This window comes from Protopterus annectens, chromosome 2.part0 (genome assembly GCF_019279795.1).
Source record: "Protopterus annectens isolate FY-2018-M chromosome 2.part0, PAN1.0, whole genome shotgun sequence".
Taxonomy (NCBI): domain Eukaryota; kingdom Metazoa; phylum Chordata; order Ceratodontiformes; family Protopteridae; genus Protopterus; species Protopterus annectens.
Window position 1 is genome coordinate 43259129 of NC_056728.1, and position 21853 is coordinate 43280981.

General features: G+C 38.3%; 1 protein-coding gene across 1 annotated transcript in view; it reads left to right on the forward strand.

The window, feature by feature from the left end:
* The window catches only part of LOC122792941 (transient receptor potential cation channel subfamily M member 2-like), a 1068883-nt gene that overhangs the window by 179060 nt on the left and 867970 nt on the right, over positions 1-21853 (forward strand). Inside the window, exons 8-9 of the mRNA XM_044060527.1 lie at positions 911-1111; positions 20288-20390. Coding sequence (XP_043916462.1) covers positions 911-1111; positions 20288-20390 — 304 coding nt within the window. The remainder of the gene's footprint in view (positions 1-910; positions 1112-20287; positions 20391-21853) is intronic.

The window sequence follows — 21853 nt, forward strand, 5'->3', positions numbered from 1 at the left end:
GTCAGGAAAATATAGTGAGATTAGTTAAGTATTGTTTTTCTGTATTTGTGTGAACTTTTCCATTTGTGTTATTTTTAATATTTTCTGTGTCTGAAACTCTGGTGTTTATTGTAAATAGATATTTAGTATTTTCATGTTCTTTTATTATTTATTACTAAATATATTTAAACTTTTTATTGTGGCTGTTTTTTAGGGCATATCTTAATCTTTGAGAGTACTTATATTTATTTGGTGACACTGTGGTCACTCCTGAAAGCCTTGTGTTTGGTCAAAATACTACCATTTGTATAAATGTTAATTTTACTAAGTATAATTGGATACCCTGGTAAGAGCCTTGGAGCAGCTGGCTTTGGAGTGTTCTGGTGGCAGTATCTATCTTATAGTCTGGGCAGAGGGGACATAGCTGGTAAATCTGTGCCAGCTTTTCCTAGGTGTGTGTGTGTGCAGCAGGGACACACAGCACTGATTTCACAGAGAGGGTGGTGGAGGACTTGGCTTGTAACACTCAGCTGAGGACTCAACTCTACTGCTGTAGTCAGTGTGGAGTCTTGTTTGAGGCCAAAGAAAGAGAGGGAAACCCAGCCCCAGGACTGAGTGTGCTCCCTGTTTACTCTTAAGGGAAATTGTGCTTGGTGAAGAGAGCTGCGTCTGGAAATACTGTGTGTATCTATCTTTGTTCCAAGTGAATGTCCCTCACCAGTGTTAGTGGTGAGGATTGAGGCTCCTTGATTACTGTCCCAGAGGAGGGACATCACAAGTACTATGGAAAAGCCATGCCATCTCACTGTACCAGTTTTTCCACTGACCTTAAACAGGTTATGCTGCTACATTCCTTGGCTACTCCTTCTACATGACTGCCAGACAGAATATATATACTGCTACATGGGATGTTTTCTTTATTTCATTGCAGACCATCTTCAACGCAATGTTAAATGGCACACCATGTGTGGTAATACAGGGCTCGGGCAGAGTTGCAGACGTCATTGCCAATGTTGCCAACTTACCAATCTCACAGATAACAATTGCATGCATCCAGAAACAACTGAAGATTTTCTTTGAAGAGGAGTTTGCTACATTTTCAGACAACAAAATAATAGAGTGGACCAAAAAGGTAAGTAATGGCTATATTTTTATTTTTACTGAGTCTGAATTAGCAGCTACAGAAGAACTTTACAATCATGCATTTATATTTTATAAATTTTATCTACCGATGTTTTATTTTAGCTGTTCATCTACATTGCGAAAACTACACATTGTGAGAAGAATGTGTGTAATAACACAGTGGAATGGTTCATTTATGTATTACTTCAGAGTTTTTTTCATATTCTAGGCATTTGCAGTAAAATATAAATCATTCAATTGCAAGAAATCAAAGCTGGGCATACATACATTTGTGTGCATTTGTATTGTAAGAAATACTGCTGAATTATGTCAAAGGCCAGCATCTAAAATCTGCCATTTCAACAACAAATGCATTTAATCATGGCTGAGTAATTACTCGTCTAAAATGGTCACTAAAGTTCAGTTCTAGGTTTTGAAGGTTTGTTTTATTTTGTTTTATAAGGATTATAGAAAGCTCTATATACTGAATGAGCACATGTTCTTGAAATGATACAAACCTAGTTGGGATAAGTATATTCTCACTGTAGTCAATATATAATCTAACAACTGTTTGAGATGAATTGCATTATTTCTTTGACAGACTAATTATATCCTGTACATCTAAATGAAAGCAAGAAAGTACAGTGATGATTTTTAAAACTGTATGTTCCATTAGCCCCAACTATTTAAATTATTTCAGAAAGATGTGGAAATGTACTACTAGATGATGTCACTTAAAATGACATCAATATCTTCCCTTACATAAATCTTTTTACTCTCATCTCCAATAAAGTTCTTCAAAATTGCTAAATGAAGTATCATTGGATTAACTACAGATTTCTGTTATTTTATCTATTCACATGATGCCCATTTCTGCCTGCAAAGTTTTTGTAATTCTATAGATGTGAAATGAACACTTAACAAGCCAACAGGTAAGGTGGTATATTTCTTAGATTATCATTAGAAATAGTATAAAAAACACAGAGCTTAAAAGGACTCATGACTACTATTAACTAATTTGCTGACGCCTGATCTGAAAATGTTGACATGAGTAACAATCAGTAGAGCAAAATTCCTGGTTAAAGCAACATCAGCTGACAAAATACAGCCCATAACATTAGACTTATTTTTTTTTATCAGACTGGTCTTGACTGATTCATCGTTAAAGAACTCATCTTTGACAATTTTGTATGCACCTAGATTAACTATTTCTATTATATAAAAAGCCTGTACTAATCAACACAGATGTCTAGGAATTGACTGACAAACTAGGGAAATAAAGCAGAGTGGCCATTCATTTTAAGCAGCAAGCAGCAACTGAGTAGGGTATGCATTGTCCTTTGTTTTATCACTGTGGAGCTACTAACAGCTATGGAATGAGACTTTACCATGTAACTCTTGGAATATATAGCTGCTGAAAAGTTTCTCTTCACTATTATCCATTCATAAAGTGAATAGCACCAGTGGTAATCCTTGTGATTAATATTAGTTATTACATGTGTAGAATTCAAATGTTAAAAAGTTTCTCCCCCAACTTTCAGGCACAGAACCCCTGGTATCCATTTGTTATCCTGTTGTAACTCACAGCACTCATTTAGAAATTTTATACAATGTTTAAAGCTGCATGTAACATCTACAAGCTTCACAGTGTGGAAAATGCTTCTTAAATATCTGAATGTATTTTTGGCTTAATGCCGTCACTAGTTTTATTGGACCAGAACCATAATTAGATCAGTTGGAGAGATCCCCAGACAAGCACCCCCAATCCAAAGTTGAGGACCAAAACAAAACTCTTATGTTGAGACCATAAATGGTATCTCAAGGTTGAGAGGTTGAGGACCAAAAAATAAAATGTCCGATGAGATGTAGCAAAGAGCTTATTCAAGCTCCTTGCCACAGTTACTAATTTCTAACAATTAAACACATAGCTGCTACAATATCAGCCATGGCTACTTAAATGAATTCCACTACTGACCTTTGCCCAAGTGGCGACTCTTCACCTCATTGCACCCCTAACAGCTTGCACTGGCTGCAGCCACCCTGTTTGTCTTACTCTGGTTACTGTACTGGACTGGTCAAGCAGCTTTGGCCAAATGTGCCCTGTATAAGAGGTTTTAAATTTGTTTCCATCCCCGTGTTCTTTTTATCTAAATTAGCAACATTGCACTGAAAAAATGCATGAGCACTTAAGAAAGTACTCCATCCTTTGCAGTGGAACATTAAGGTCATGATATTAACCTGGACTTTACAGCCTTTAGCTAGCTACTTTGATTTCCCTGTTTTATAAACATCTTGTAAGGCATAAAAATGAATGTGCAAATCCATGTTTCACAAATGTACAATAATGACCATGGTAGTAATATCCCATTAACTATATGCTTATCTAAACAGTGCACATCCTTATTCACTACCGCACATCAAACTTTAACTGGATGAGGTACACGTGGTTGAATTTAACTCAATGAAGTGGAAGTTAACAATTGCTATTTTCCATGGGAAATCACTGTTGGTGCATTTCCTAACTGTGCACTATAAGTAATTGGCTTCTTTTAGGTGATTTCTTCCTTCATCATATTTTTGTGCCCGTGGAATTGCTATATATTAGTGCAGAAGTGTGACAGGTACTCTGCAAAAAATCTTTATCTTTTTTCTTTCTCAATCAGACAAGATTACAAATGATTCTTTTCATCTGTTTTAACCTTGTCTAGCTGTAATTTGAGAAATCATAGTATAAGCTACACATCTGTTAACTTTATTCTATCCCTATGTCAAATTTTTGTGTGTGTGTGTGTGTGTGTGTGTGTGTGTGTGTGTGTGTGTGTGTGTGTGTGTGTGTGTGTGTGTGTGTGTGTGTCTGTGGTATGTTTGTTTTGTTGTTGCTCAGTCAAATCCAGTTCCTAGTGACCTGAAGGACTTTATCATGGCAGTCATGTCTGTCAAGAACTATTTATCTAGGTTCTTTAATATTCATTACCTCAGCAATGCTGTCCATCCACCTTAACTTCTTTTGCCCCTTCATCTTTTGCCTTCAATCTTTTACAGCATCACTGTCTTCTCTAGTGATTCCTGTCTTCCCATAGTGGCCAAAGTACTTGAGTTTAGTTTCACCATCTTGGAGTTCTCAAACGTTTGTTCCAATGACAGAGCTCAAAAATATCAGTTCTCTTTCTTATAAGCCAACTCTCAGAGTTGTATGTTTCTACTGAAAACAACAGCTTTGATTATATGGACCTTTTCTGACAAAATGACATATTTACACTTTAAAATCTTACATAAATTTGCCATAGCTTTCCTTCCAAAAAGCAAGCACCTTTTAATATCATGGCTACAAAAAACATCTTCAGAGTTCTTGAGATGAGAGAAATAATTGCCTCCACTTCTTTTAGTTTTTTTTTTTTTGCAAAAAATTGATAGGGCTAGATAACATAACTGTATCGTTTTTTTAGTGCTGAGCAACAAATCAGCTTTTGCATTTCTTACTTTCACATTCATCAACAGACTCTTCACCTCTTCCTTCGTTCTCAATCTCAGCCATTAGTGTAGTATCATGTGCATGTCTGAGGTTGCTAATATTTCTTGCAGTAATTCTGATTCCTGCATCTGATTTATCTAACTTCAAAATTCACATGATATATTCAACATATAAACTGAATAAGTAGAGTGGCAGTATACATTCTTGTTTTATTCCTTTCCCCATCTTGAACCAGTCAATTATTCCATGTTCAGTTCTAACTGTTGTTTCCTATTCTCCATACAGATTCCTCAGGAGGTAACTAAAGTGAAGCAATATACCCACTTCTTTAGCAATTTGACAAAGTCTGTTATGGTCCACATAATTAAATGAATTAGATTAATCCATAAAGCAGAAGTAATTATTTTTCTGGAATTATCCTGCTTTCTCCATTAACTGGAAGATGTTGGCAATTTGATCTCTTGTCACCTCTGCGCCTTTTAAAAGCAACGTGTACATCTGGCAGCTCTTGGTCTTCTGCATTACTTTGCTAATATGTATAATAAGTGCAATTGTTCAATAATTTGAACACTCCTTAGCATTGCCCTTTTTGGGACTGAAATATAAAATGGCCTTTTCCAATCTACTTGCCACTATTATATTTTCCAAATTTTCTAGTAAATTCAAAGCAGCACTGTAAAAGAATCATATTGCAGGATTTTACAAAATTTAGCTAGAATTACATTGCTTACTGTAGCCCTATTAGCAATGATGTCTAGATCTAAATCAGAGAACACAGAATCATATGCATCAGTGATGTTACACTTTTTCTTACATACATCTTCATAATATTCTTGCCACCTCTTATTATTATCTACTATTTTTCTTAGGTCCCTCCCATCATTGTATTTTGTCATCATCATTTTCATCTGGAAGTTTCTTTTAACATCAACAATCTAATTAAACATATTTATTGTCCTTTCATTTCTATTATCTTCTTCCATTTCTTTCTACTGCTGATTTTTAAATGTGTTTACTTATCTCTCCTAGCTATTCTCTGGAACTCTGTATTTGGTCCGATATAGTTTTCCTATCACCACTGCACTTTGCTCTCTTTCTTTCCTCTGCTACTTTTAAAGTCTCTATCAACAGCTATTTTGTCTTTCTAATCTTTCTGTCTGGAATATTTTTGATGCACCTACTGGACAATATCACAGACTTCTGTCCTTGGTGCTTCAGGTACTCTCTCTACAAAGTCTAACTCCTTAAATCTGTTCTTCATTTCCACTGTATATCCACTTAGAATATTGTTGAACTGATGCTTTTATTGTTTTCTTTAATTTAATTCTAAAGTTAGCAATAGGAAGCTGATGGTTGGAGCCGCAGTAAACAGATGTCTAGGAACCATGCATTAACCTTTCTGAGGAACTGCAGCATGTCTCTGAAAATGAAACTGTTCTCACACAGTCAGACACACACACACACACACACACACACACACACACACACACACACACACACACACACACACACACACACATATATATCAGCAGAGCTTTTTCCCAAGAATTACCATAAATAGTCTGAAGTTTCCCCTCCCCACTAGTTAAAGTACCGGGGAAACAAGGAGCTCATTTAAAATCTAAATCAAACAAGAAATTGAACCACAGACTCTTAAGGACAGAGTGCAACTGTTTAGTAGCAGGTGGACTTTGCCTAATAAAGTATGCGCAGAGAATTTTTTTGGACTGTGGGCTCACATCTATTGTTCATTGCCTGTGAGTTTCCTAGAACTATTAATTCATTTAAAAGTAAAAAGCCGAGGGAATACAGTAAATCTTTCAGTTACTAAAAACAGTAAGACTAAGATACCTGATGTCAATATTTTTCTAAATGTCATCTGTCTAAATCAGTAATAGTTTTGAACTCCAAAATGTAGAAGTGTGAGTCCTTGTATGGGTAGACTGAATGTGCAAAATTGGGGATTTAGATTTAGACTGATGTGTCTCAGAATACTCTCTTTTCCTCAAGGTATGGTGATTGCAGGGTTAGAATGAGTAGTAAGGATGAGGGTAAGTAGGTTTGCCCCCTAACAAAACATAACAGTAAATGACAGCAGTTATGTTTATCATGATATATAATCATAGGATATTACTTGTCTAAAAGCCATAGAGTCTTTTAACCCTAGCCAATCATGCCCCAATTTTTCCAGTTATCAAGGCCAAAGTAGTAGAATGGTTTTGGTATATGCTTCTTCCTTAGGGCATCTACAAGGGTAATCTCTGAATGTGGTAATGTATTTACTGCTAGTATGCATTTAGCAGAGGGTCTTTACTTAAGCTATACCTAGAAACAATTATATTTTATACATTTTATTCTAAAAGTGGACATTAATTTTCTTCTTGGTTTGCTAGATTGGTCTAGCTGGTGGTAGTGTGTTACTATAAAAGTATGGAGCAAAAAGGAGAAGAGACATTAGTGCTAAAATATATCTTTTGTCACTTTTGGTAAACAGTGTATATGCACGTTTGTGTGTGTGTGTGTGTGTGTGTGAGTGTGTGTGTGTGTGTGTGTGTGTGTGTGTGTGTGTGTGTGTGTGTGTGTGTGTGTGTGTGTGTGCATGTATACATTTATGTACATACATGTACACATGTGCATATGTGTCTTTGCAAAATTATCTCAGACAAGTTATAGTTGCTATTCATAAGATAGCACTGGAAGTCACAGGACTGGTAGCATATTGGGCAAAATCCTTGGAATCCAGTGATTATAACTCTACTCTGCAAGTGTTCAATGTAAAGCTTATTAAGGTGTGGCAAGTCTCGGTTAAAATCCAAGGCAGTAGTGCACATTTGCCATATGCTTTTAAAGTCAAGTCACCCCTTGCATATTAACTAGCTAGTTACGGATAGAGATTCTGTGAGACCATATCTCCTGTCTATCATATAGTAATTGATGACATTGGGTCACCTTATAATTCCTTTATGACTGAAGATTTCTGCACTTACATGCATGAATCCAGAAATACAGCTGTTCATATTCTGTGCTGTTTCCAAAGATGCCAGTACTGTGCAATTAAAAACTTCTATCAAGCCTACTTATTATCCACAAGACAAATGTCAGTATGTGAACCATGCCCAGAATTTCATCCTCACATATTCTAAGAAAACCAACTTGCAATAACTGTTCTTACTTTCTTTCACTGGTTTATAATACTTGTTCACTAAATGGCATGTGCTTGCAATGCCAGTTTTACTGCAGCTACAAGGCCATATCACTGTAAAGTATAAGGGATTCTAAGTATTTTGAGATGTATACACCATTTTGATTACTCAAGTCTCTGTTTTAATATTGGGGTTCTCAATGCTGAGTTCCGAAAAACTGAAAAAAGACTAAATAAATACAGATGAAGAGTGACTATTGAACATTGCTCTTCTCCTTTAAACTTGTTTTTTTTGAAGGGGACAAGCCCCCCTCCACTTCCAATGTGTGAGAGAGTAGAGCTCCCCATACCTTCTGAACTTATATATACCAACTCCAAAATCTCCATGCCTTGCTTTGAGCAGCATTCTACCTTCACCAAGGATGATGCCATAGTACGAACAAAAAACAATTGATGTTAACAATTGGCTTAGTTTCTGGTGTCATTCCTGGGGTAATGGGTGAATAGTTGACAGCATGGGAGGGCATAGTTAACAGATCACATTGCTTTGCCAAGGATGGTCTGCACCTGTCACCCCTGGGATTCTGGATATTGGTTAAAACATTATCCACCCAGCTTAGAGTGGTTTTTAGGCAATGCAAAATTGACAAAACTACCAGTTTAGCAAATATAACACAAAGGAACCTAAAGGTGTTACTGCTCAACATTAGGAGTCTTATCAAGAATGTACACACCCTAAAGCTCTCCTCACTTTTGAGAATACACCATCAAGCTAAATACCCAGTTTATGGGAAACTTCATCTATCCCTCTGTAGACTGGGGAATATACATTGCCACCAATTTGCAGGCACAGCATTTCCTGGACTTTATTAACAGAAATATCATTCAAACATACTGGACCTAGTACTCACTAATATGGGAGAGTACTGCAACCCCATCCACCTTGTGTCACGTCCTCACTGGTAAAGTCAGACCACAAAGCTGTCTCCTTCAAAATAAAAATTAACTTGCAAAACTAGCAAAACCAGTGATAGGGAATAATTTAAAGCACACTGCATCCTATTAAGTGACATTAATGCCCCTCTGAACCCTGAGTTCACAGACATTTGTACGGAATTATTAATTTATTTATTTATTTACATTTGTTGACCGGGAATGTCTGACTGGACGCAGGTCAATTTTCAGCGGAGGCCCGGGGAGAAAAGCTCCACAAATTAAAATATTACAGACATAGTTACAGATGAAGAATCCTAACAATTAAAATATTACAAACATAGTTACAGATGAAGAACACAGTACATTCAGTAGATAACTAGCATCTGTTCTATCCATGAAGTCATAGCAGATATTAACAATTGTTACAATAAGAAGTTACTGCCATATAATAAGTAGATAGGCATGGAAGTATCAGAGCTTGCTGTAATCAAAGGTAGTTTGTGGGGTGGAAGAGAGGTAGAGGGTAGATGGAGTGGGAGAAGTTAGAGGGGAGAGTTACAAGGGCATAGCCAGCATGTTTTTAGGTGCACTTTAAGTAAAGCTTTGAAGTGGGTGCATGATGGTAGAGATGTTATTGTGTGTGTGTGCGGGGGGGGGGGGTTCCATAATTTGCTATAGCGCTGGAGAATAGTGCTTCTCCAGCAGTGTTATTGGCTCTAGTAACCTGTAATTGATTTATGTTGCTGGATCATAGTGGTCTGGTGGTGAGATAGGGTTGGAGTAGATACTGGAGGGATGTGACCTTTAGAGGATGGTTAACCAGTTTGTGGGTGAGTGCGAGTTGATACCATTAAAGGAGGTCAGGGAGTTCTAGCCAGCCTAGTTCAATAAGTGAGAGACAGTGGTGACTGTGGTAGGATGCCCCGGTGGCAAATTTGGTGATTTTGTTGTAGCAGGTCTCGAGTTTATTTAGAGTGCATTGCCTTAGGTTGATATATATTGGAGAGGCATAAAGTAGGGTAGAGATAAGGTGCAAATTTGCAAATGAAATCCTAGCTGCTTTGGTGAGGAGTTGCTTATTTCTGTATAAGGCTCCTAGTTTTTGGTGGACTTTGTTTATGGTCATGGATATGTGAATGTCAAATATGAGATTGTTGTCTAGTTCGACTCCTAGCAATTTGGTGTGATCTGTTGGGTGGATATTGGTGTTGTCTTTTGCTGTGATGTTAAAATCAGAGTTGTTTTGAGTATGTTTGGTGAGTTTGAAGATGAGGAGTTTAGTTTTGTTTGTGTTGAGTATTAACTGGGCATCGGATAGCCAAGTTTCAATAGAGGAAAAGGCATCCTGTGTGACCTTTTGCAGTTCGGGTAGGGACTTGGCTGAGCAGATGATGGTTGAGCCATCTGCATATTGTATGAGTGTGCCATGTTTGGTGGCAGAGGCTAGATTATTTGTGAAAATAGAGAAGAGTAGGGGTCCAAGGATGGATCCTTGGGGAACACCAATAGAGACAGGTAGTTGGGGAGATATGTCATTTTGCCATACAACAGATTGCCGGCGGTTAGACAGGTAACTTTGAAACCATTTGGTGACTGATTGAGAAAAGGATAGGTTATTGAGTAGAGAGAGGAGTTGTTTGTGTGGGACCATGTCAAATGCTTTAGATAGGTCTAGGAAAGTAGCAGAGGAGAGATGGCCATTGTTTTTATGGTGAAGGATAGTGTTAGTAAAATAGAGTAAGGCAGTGGTGGTGCTATGGTTTGGTCAGAAACCATGTTGAGTATTAGAAAGGAGGTTGTTAGTAAGGAGGTAGTCTGAGATTTGAGAGTGAATGCATCTCTCTAGTATTTTGGAGAATGGAGATAGAATCGATATGGGGCGGTAGTTGGTTAGTTCTGTGGAAGGGCCGCCTTTGTGAAGGAGAATGATGTGTGATATTTTCCATAGTGTTCACAGAAACCCTGTACAAACATGTAAATGGCTGCGTAGAGGCTGCTGTACCTAACAGAAGTAAGCCTAGAACAAACCCCTAAAACAAACCACACTGGTGGAATCCTAACCTTAATAGGGTATATAACAAAAGGAAAAAAGTCATTGCCAAAATCAGAAAGAACAACTTTTGTAATGACAAGAGCTCACTAATTAAACTAGACAGGAAACTAAGAAGACTAATTAAATGCAACAAGGACAGTTATGAGGTTTAGATACACCCTTAGGCTTACAACACCCAGAAGGCCTTCTATAGCTATGTCTGAAATATTTAAGGTAATACACACAGCAGTGTGTTGAACTGGTGGTAAACAGTACCACCTTCACTGAGAAGAGTGACATAGTGAATCTGCTGGCCGACATTTTCATCTATAACTTCACCCCCCACTCTCCCTCTGCCTCTCCCCAATGAAATCCCTACTAATATAACCCCCCAGCTATTAGCAGGGAGAATGTCATGGTGGCACTCACTAAGATCAAAATCACAGCCTTAAATGGCCTATACAATATCCGGGGTTGGCTCCAAAATAGATTGAAACATGATATATCAGGACCATTTGAGTCACTTTTCAACTACAGCCACAAAATAGGCTACATGCCACCTGAAGTGAGTACTGCAGTGGTTATTCATTCTCACAAGGGTGGACCAGCAACCAACCCTGGAAACTACAGGCCCATTAGACTGGCTAGTATAATATACAAAGCCATGGAACACATTATGATATGACGTAATGCCATCTGTGCCAGGGAGATTAGGGCAGTGCATGTGTAACATATGCCAGTATAGCTAGATGGAGTTTTGTAAAGAATTTTATGTCATTTGACTATCACACTGTTCTGTACAGATGCTTATGTTAAAATGTATTTGTAAAGTTGATTGTGTTAAAATGCATCAACAGTGGGCCCTACTGGACAGAAAATAGATATATGTGTATACCAGACAGTATTATTATAACTGATTAAATATATATGTTTTAACAGAGAATTCTGGAAGGGAGGAGGTTAATCTCAGTCCTGCTAATTTTGAAAAATAGGCTGAAAATTAAATGGGTTGGTTTAGGCCAAATATTTTATCTTACATGTCTGGTTGCAGCCAGAGTCAAATATGTCTGGGAAAACCAGGACTAGGAATCTTACTGTACTGTCCTTAGGGGTGAGTTAATTGCCACACTGGAAGGGTGAAGATTTTTGAAATTGTTTTATAGGTTTTAGATGCTGCAACAAGTCTTAGCAAAGCTCTGGGTGTGTATTCTACCACAATCAGGTGAGCAGATGTGATGTCCTTCTATAACCAGCGCTGAAATGATTCTTTAGATATCAGTGAGAGACATGATGGAACTCATGCAGCAACACTTTGTTTTCCAGAACCTGACAGGGAAGATCTGTCACAGATGTCTAATACAACCTCACACCTCATCTTGCCTTGCTATAGTAAGCAACTCAACATTCATCTTCTTGCCTTGCTGTAGTAACTTAACTATGGAATAGGAATTCTTTAGTCAGTCAGAACAATATAGTGAGATTATTTAAGTATTGTTTTTCTGCATCTATGTGAAGCTATCCAACAGTGTTGGAACAAAAACAACAGTTTCAAACGTAAAACACCTTTCCAATGTCAAAAAAACACTTTTAAGTTTGTGAACACAGATTTATTTAGCACTTTCATCAGTTGATAACATAGACCTCATCAGAATACTTCATCTCAAAAATCTGCTCATTTAAAGACTCTAATTCATTACATGTAATGAAATTCATCTAATGAAACCCAGCTGATCCTGACATCAATAAATATTTAAAAACCTACATAAGAAATACTAACATCAACCCCTCTATAACATCTGAAACACAACTAATCACATAATATAAAGAATAAAGATGCTTGATAAGCATAAACTAAAAAATTGTTACCATCTTTTTACACCAAAAAAATATATACATCAAACATTAGTCAAACTTTATATGAGCGCAATTTTAGATAACTAGTAAAGCTAATACCATCATTAAGGCCTGGTTTACATAAAGCATTTAATCTAACTTGCCAACATAACTCTCTAAAATCTAAAACATCCTCCCATGGACCACCTCTAGGGTCTTGAGATACTTTATCAATGACTGTAAATTTAAAACCATGTGATGGGAAGTTCACAATATGCCTATATAAGGCACTATTCATACTTTTATTTTTAATATCTCTAGCATGCTCATACATGCGTTCCTTTAATTTCCTCTTAGTTTTACCGATATAAAAGCATGCACATGCCTCACACAGTGCAACATAAACTACCCCTAATGTATCACATGTATATTTGCCCCTTATTTTTATAAGGGTATTATTGATGATAACTTGATCGATATGTTTAACCAGTGGGCAATGTGGACAAAAGCCACACTTTTTCATCCCCATGAAACATTTATATGTACTATTTTCATGTTTACCATCCAGCAACTGCTTAATAGTAAGACTCCTTCTAAACACAATATTAGGTCTACTGCCCAATTTTTCAATTATTCCTTCAAAACCCTGAAAAATGTGCCAGTTTTTATTTAATATATTGGCTATATATTGATAGTCAGTACTAAATTTATTCACAAAGGAACATTTAAAATCCTTCCTACCTTCTGCCTTTTTAGTTAGTTGCTGACCCACTAATGTGGATGTATTATTACCATAACTCAATAACGATACAATTATAACTCTCTCTCTTTTGATTCTCATTTCATTGAAAATACTCTCTATAAATTCTAATGGATATTCTCGAAAAAGAAACATATCACACAACATATGGCACTGACTTAAAATTTGCTCTGCAGATGAGCTGGGGAGAAAAGGGGATCGCTACCTAGCAAGCAGGACACCACTGCATGAGAAGGGGATACCCAGTGCTGCACATGGTTATAAGGGAAGCCATAGTGGGCAGCCTAAACCACTCCAACAAAGTCCACTAGTAACAGGGGAAGCCACTAGTTCAGGTACATGACCAGGATCAAGGGTAAGATGTTTTAAATTTAACCAGAGGGGCCTTGTACATACAAATCTCCCCTGAAGCAAGATGGGGAACAAAAGGTGAGGGAACCAGCAAGTGTGAATAACGTCATGCCAGTGGTAAGTTGTTTGGAGACAACAGGGGTACCAAAATATCACCAGAGTTTGTATCCTCTTAGTAGATGGAAGACAGACCACTGCTAAGAGACAGACAGCTTCTGACATAACCATTGTGAAGCCTGAAGTGGTTAAAGAAGAGCAGTACTTGCTTGGGGAGTCCACTCCAATTATAGTTTTAGGAGGGACCCCCATTCAAAATACCTTTTGCCAGGGCTTACCTTGACTGGGAGGGTGGAAAAGGAAGCAAGCAGGTAGGTGTGTTTGAGGATATCCCTGCAGGTGTCTTGATAGGGAATGAGTCTGCAAATGCAGTAACTTGTGTGCATGCTGTTACACTCATTCAGACTTGGAGACACATATGTGGGTCTGGTAGCATGGAGGAGACCCACACAGACCCCACACCTGAAGCTGGGGCTGGTGATGTGGCTATTTCAGGGAGGGAGCAGCCCTGTAGTACTGAGCCTGAAAGTGAGCCACAGCTGCTGGCAGGTTCCCGTGTACAGGCTGACTGCAAGGACAGAGATGAGTGGTAGCACCTAGGCTGACAGTGAGGCACAACTGTCAGAAGATACCAGGCTTCCTGTATAAAGGGAGCTGGGAAGACTCACAAAGGTAGATTTGAAACAGCTCAGCTTTCGGACCCTACCTTACGATGCTTGACAAAGGTAACTAAGGAGGCACCTGATTCTCAAAGAAAAGGGGAGTCTGTATACTGGAACAAATGGTTACTGTGTAGAGAGCAGACCCCTGACAGAGGGCTCAAGGGTGAGGGGGTGAGGTAATATAGCAGTTGGTAGTGCCCAGTGCCTACTGTCTGGCTCATCAAGCCATAGCCCATGACATTCCTTTTGCAGGTCATATAGATATAAAGCATACCAAGAGATGACATATTATGCAGAACTTTCATTGGCCTGGGATTGAAAGCGATGCAACAGTGTACTGCAGGACCTGTGAGCAGTGCCGAAAGGTAGGAAAGGCAGGTGACAAGGTCAAAGCTCCTTTGATACCTTTTCCTGTGATTGAAGAGCCATTTCAGAGGGTAGTTATGGATTTTGTGGAGCCGCTGAGTACTCCACGTTCCACAGGGATGAAGTATATCCTGGTGATTGTAGATTATGCTACTAGATATCCTGAGGCTGTGGGTCTGTTCTCCATTGAGACAGAGAAGGTGGCAAATGCTTTGTTAGAGATTTTCAGCAGGGTAGGTTTCCCAAGAGAAATGACTGACAGAGGTGCCAATTTCACATCAGACCTGCTGGCTTACCTGTGGAAGTGATGTGGGGTGAAATACCTAAAGACCACCCCCCACTAACCCCAGACTAATAGTCTTGGGGAAAGGTTAAACTCTACACTAAAGACCATGCTATGGGCATTTGCAGGCCAGTTTAAGTGATAGGGGGACAAATATTTGCCCCATCTGCTATTAGCATACAGAGAGGTACCCCAGGATTCCACATGTTTTTCACCCTTTGAGTTGCTGTATGGGCATAGGATGAAGGGACCTTTAGATTTACATTGTGATGAATGAGAGGTTAAATGTGAATTCCACAAAGAGTATGTTGTGGCATATGTCCTGAACCTCAGGGCAAGGCTTAGGGAGCTTCTGGGCTTGGCCCAGGAAAACCTGTCAGGAGTCCAACAGCAGAAAGAGGTGTGGTATGACAGGAAAGTTCAACTCCGAAAGTATGCTGTAGGACAGCAGGTTATGGTTCTCATTCCTGTCAGACACAATAAGCTGCAGGCAGCTTGGGAAGGCCCCTTTGAAGTGGTAAGGAATATCAGTGATGTTAATTACATGGTGAACCTGCTAGGCAGGAGGCAGGGGCACACATTGTACTATGTTAACATGATGAAGCCTTATCATGATAGGGAGACCCTGGTGCTGAGTATTTGCAGTGGATGGCAGGAGTCTGAGGGGGAGCTGGTGACTGATCTCCTCAGTGAGGCTCAGACTGACACCGCAGTGGAAAGGGAAGCAATGTCCCAGTTGCTATCCCTACCCACATTCGAGACATCCGAGCAATGGTGCAGGAGTTTGGGGGCATGTTCACTGGGGGAACCTGGGTGCACCCAGCTAGTGCAGCACCATAGCAGGGTCAGCAATGCCAATGCAGATGGGCTCTCAAGAGAGGATATAGGTTAATGTGTTCACAGGCAGGCCCATTTCTCTTAAGCAACACTTGTCCAGGGTCACTTGAGAAAAATAGCTTGAATCTCCAAAGGGGGGACAGATGTGATGATATGAGGTAGTGTCATCTGTGCCAGGGAGAGCATTGCAGTGCATGCATAACATATGCCGGCATAGCTAAGCAGGAGTTTTGTAAGGAATTTTATGTAATTTGACTATCACAGTTATTTGTGTATATGCTTGTGTTAAAAATGTTTTTTTTCTAAAGTTGCTTGTGTGAAAAATGCATCAAGAGTGGGTCCTGCTGGACAGAAAGGAGATATACATGTATGTCAGACATAACTGATTAAATGTATATGTTTTAACAGATAATTCTGGAAGGGAAGAGGTTAATCACAGTCCAGCTAATTTTGAAAAATAGGTCGAAAATTAAATGGGTTGGTTTAGGCCATAAAGATTTTAACTTACAGGTCTGATTGCAGCCAGAGCAAAAATGTCTGGGAAAACCAGGACTAGGAATCTTATTTTATTGTCCTTAGGGGTGAACTAATTGCTACCCTGGAAAGGTGAACATTTTTGAAATTGTTTTATAGCTTTCAGATACAGCAACAGATCTTAGCAAAGCTTTGGATGTGTATTGTACCAGAGACAGGTGACCAGATGTGATGTCATTCTATAACCAGCACTGAAACGATTCTTTAGATATTAGTGAGAGATACAATCGAACTCTCACAGCATCACTTTGTTTTCTGGAAGCTGACAGGAAAGATCTCACAGATATCTCACACAGCCTCACACTTAATCTTTCCTTGCTGTAGTAAGCAACTCAGTCAGTCAGGAAAATATAGTGAGATTAGTCATGTATTGTTTTTCTGCATCTGTGTGAATCTATTCAAATGGGTTACTTTTTAAACTCTGGGGTTTATTGCAACTAGATATTGAGTAGTCTCATGTTTTCTATTTTATTATTTATTATTAAATACTTCTATACTTTCATTGTAACTGGTCTTTTAGAGAATACTTTTGCTTATTTTAGTGACACTGTGGCCGATCCTGAAAGGTTTGCTGCATTGGTCAAACTCTACTATTTGTATTAGTATTAATATTACTCAGTATAATTGAGTACCCCTGTAAGAACCTTTAGAGTAGGTGACTGGCAAAAGCATAATTACCTTATAGCCTGGGCAGAAAGGACTTAGCTGATAAAGCTGTGCCAGCCTTTCCCAGGTATGTGTGTGTGTGTGTGTGTGTGTGTGTGTGTGTGTGTGTGTGTGTGTGTGTGTGTGTGTGTGTGTGTGTGTGTGTGTCTGTGTGAATGTGTGTGTGTGCATGCATGTGTACATATGTGTGTTTATGTGTGAATCAAATATCCATGTGTGTATGTGTGTGTGTGTGTGTGTGTGTGTGTGTGTGTGTGTGTGTGTGTGTGTGTGTGTGTGTGTGTGTGTGTGTGTGTGTGTGTGTGTGTGTGTGTGTCAGCTACTTGGAACAGGGAGAGAGACTTCCAAAGTGGTCAGTGTAGAGTCTTGTTTGGGGCCTGGAGAGAGACAGAGACAGTCCAGCCCCAGGTCTGGAGTGTGCTCCCTGTGTGCTCTTAAGGAAATTGTTCTGCAGAGAGCTGCATCTGTAAATACTGTGTGAATCCATTTTTGTTCCTAGTAGCCATCACTCATTGGTGTCAGTGGTGAGGATTGAGGCTCCTTGATTACCAGCCCGGAGTAGGGACCATCACACAAATTATCCGGGAAATGACCAACAAAGACATTGGCAATCTACAGACAATGGACCAATCCCAGTTCAGTTTTGTCAAACGAAAGTTATGCCTACTTAGCAAAGTAGGCAGTTTTTGAGAGGGTCACCAAAAATGGATGAGGGGAAAATGATGTATTCCACCTACCTAGACCTGGCTAAGGTGTTCAATACAATACCGCACTCAGTTTTTGTTGGCAAACTCATTTAACTAGGCACAAATCCCTACATAACTTGCTGGATTGCCAGCTGGCTTATGGATAGAAACCAAGAAGTCCGAATTGGTAAGACCACCTCCATTGAGAGACCAGTCACCAGCAGAGTACATCAGGGCTTAGTGCTTGGCCTGTTCCTGTTCAGCAGCTACTTCTCAGAGGTCAAACCTAATGTCAGGGGCCTCTAGCTCACCAAGATTGTAAATGAATGCAAATTGAGAGGTATCAGAGATTCCTCCCATGAAACTAATATCCTGCAAGAGGGGTCTAACATAGACAAAAGACTGGTGCAAAGCCACAGATTAAAACTCAATGCCAAGAAATGCATTATAGTGCCTTTTGGTAAAAAGTCCAAACAGGTTAATTACTCCATTGATAAGACACCCCTAAGAGATGACCCAATAGTTAGGGATCTGGTAACATGTGTAGACAGTAATCTGGCCTTTGACCAACACTTAGTAAGAAAATCACTCTATGTCACCCATCTTATAGGTAAGAATATGGCATCCAGGTCCAAAATAAATGATAGTCCACTTTACTCAGCCCTTATCAGACCCATCACTGAGTACAATGCCCCAAGGCATAAGCAATAGCTGGAATGCCCACTGAGATTCTTCACCAAGAGAATCCAGAGTATTAACACATTGTCCTAAACAGTTTACCTTAAAGCCCTATCTCTATACTCAGTCTCCTGTTGGTTACTGGGAGGAAATCTATGGCTGGCATATAAGGCATCCTCAGATCCAGACCTGATGGACCGGTTGCACATCCACAAAATGAATAGCACAAGAAACACTACATCCAAGGTTTTATGTGTTGCTTGCAAGATAAGCAGAAATTGCTGGTGGGACAAATATGTGATTCAAAGGATCCCCATGCTCTGACATAGGCTTCCCATCCATGTGAAGCAGAAGCCATCCTTAATCCTATTCAAACATAACCTTGACCTTTGGATGGGAAATTGAAAATTCACCCTGGTCTGGTCCCCATGTGTTTGATAAACAGAGACCAAAAGTAAATATCCCCTAACATACATCCTCTCCCAATAAATCTTTAGCAACCTCCTAACTAGCATACTCATCCAAACAGATGCCCGTGTTATATGGGGACATAACTGGATAAACTTATAAAGGCTCTGGTGGTCATTACCTAGTATATACCTATGACCCTATAAACCTATGAACCTCAGAAATAAGGGAATATTCTGTGAAATTATTGTTTTAGACTTAATGTATGTAGCTTCAGATTTTCAATCTCCAAATTCTGGGACTCAGCATTATAAGTCCCAACAATTCATATGGTAACTACATCACCTACACTTCCATCATGACATATTCATATTTGCTCCTTTTAACTATGTTATTTCTAAGCTAATACTCATGCTATTTTTGGATGTTATAGCTTCTCTACTTCAAAGACAGCTGAATATTAGGATCAATGTCCACTACTTGTATTTTTGTGAATGTACAACCTGTGTCTATACACAACCGTGTTACCTTAGGTGATCTGATATTGTTTACTAGCTGTTTAAAACAATATGTACTACACTGATCATAATCATAACTACAGATTTCGTTCATTGTTTCATTTAGCAAAGCATCCAATAATGAAAATTTACTAATAAACATCTAGATGTTTGATTTTTAACTGTTTATTGCTAAGATCATTCTGCAAGGATGCAGTCACTGTTGTTGTCAGCTGTTGGTAAATGTGTTATGACCACTTAGATCTCTGGCACATCTTTGTGGCTATCACAGCCTAAGACTCATGCCACTGAAATTACTTTGATTTTGGAATATATATATATATATATATATATATATATATATATATATATATATATATATATATATATATAGATTCATAGATTAGTACTAGGCTAACTACCCTTGTGGGCCATTTCAAGCCTAGCCAATTACCCCAATGTGAGAATCAAACCCTGTACCTTGTGTTTGTAAGGTATATATATATATATATATATATATATATATATATATATATATATATATATATATACCAACACATCATCTTTCTCATTTTTCTACACACTCTGGATGCATTTATAGAGGCATAAACAGATGAAGTTTACATCTTGTATTTTGTTTCAAGGCAGAATATGTACATCAGAATGTACCACATCAGTAGTGCTGCAGAGTACAGATTCTATTCCTACCTTCTCTCTTATCCGCTATTTTTGATTTATAGTCAGGGTTAGACAGGATATATAGTACACTGTGCATTTTTAGATACAGTGCTGTATATCTCCAATGCCTGATGATAAATGCATCACCTAAGGTCTCATATAACATATGCATAGCCCAATAGCCCACAGAAGAACACTAGTAGAGTCACTCACTCTCCAGAGAAAAAAACATTTTGTGGTCTTGCTGTAGGAGAAGGCACTATGAGATCCACTGCTCTATAATTTATTTGTTCTTTTTTTTTTTTTAGATTCAAGATATTGTAAGACAGCAACAGCTTTTAACCATTTTCAGAGTAGAAAAACACAGCAATCAGGATATTGACACTGTCATTCTTCATGCATTACTTAAAGGTAAGAATTAATCACATTTTAGTAAAGTATATAATGCATTGTGATTTGTAGTAGTAAAATATTACCTGTGTCAGGCAGGAGGAGGTAGAGGTGTGCCCTGGGCTTGTCATATGTCCACAGATCATAGGTTTGACTTTTGTTGCTGTCAATAATGTGTCCATGCATTTGAAGGAACAAGTATTTACTAATGCAACTTACATTGTGATAGCATACATTTTTAAACATTAGTTGCATCCATACAGAGAAGTCCTGCAACCTCAACATCAAATGAATACAGACATATGGGAAAAGTCATCCATACCAGTGTTATGCCACAGTAACCATGCAGCTAGTCCAGTTAATCCAGTCTGTTTTCTTCTTATTCTAGTGGTGGAATTTCTAAAGTCCTGTATTGTATACCCTAAAAGGATTAGTATGAGCACTGGTGTTGACCTCTTGTCAATTTGACTAATTCCTCAGTCCTGATTATGGTATCCTTTCAAAAAAAGTGTATTTGCCCATTCACTATTGTATCCCTATTTACTTATACTGCTTAGTAGTGTAACTTCCAGGCCACTTTATTGTTGTACTGACTTGTTCTGTTTCTTTTCTTAAGCATTAAAATGAACTTATTCCTCTCGTTATGCTGGGGTCACCTTAAAAGAATCTCAAGATTTTGGTATAACTTATATCTCTTATTTCTTCTATTGCACTAATATTCTGCTCAGTGTTTCTTGATGTGCATTAGTCTCCAAGGCAAGCATTATTTTAACTGCTATTCTATAAACTGCATCCAGTCTTTTTATACCTTTGAAGACTATTGCTTCATGAATGGTATAGCACACTTCGTAATAACATATACCAATGTGTACATACATATATGCTATTTAATCTTGCATGGATCACTTGCTGATTTCCTACTGATCTGTATCATAACATTCCTGATTACAATGGCAATTTAATGTGTTACTTACTCGCCACCCCCCTAGTTCCATTACATATTCTTGGAGTACAAGTGAAATCATCCTCTTTTAACAGGCATCTACATTATTTAATTATCATTATACAATGATCCCCCAATAATATTCCAAAACATGCATGCTGATTGGTCAGCGTGCACATTGTAAATCAAAGACTTATACTAATGGAAAAAGGTCCGGCCACCCGGACTTTTTCCATTAGTATAAGTCTTTTTTTTTTTCTTTGGACAGCAATGGAGAACGGAAGAGCTCCGTTGCTGTTATCTCGCTATGTTAAATTAGTTTAACATAGCGAGATATCTTAAAAAAAAGCAAAGGAGATTTTCCTTTCTCTGTTGCTTTTTTTAAAACCTGTCTTTAACATAGCGAAACAGCTTTAAAAAAAGCAACGGAGAAAGGAAAATCTCTGTTGCTTTTTTTTAAAGCTATCTCGCTATGTTAAACTCTTTTAATATAGCGAGGCAAGTTTTTAAAAGCAATGGAGATCTTCCTTTCTCCATTGCT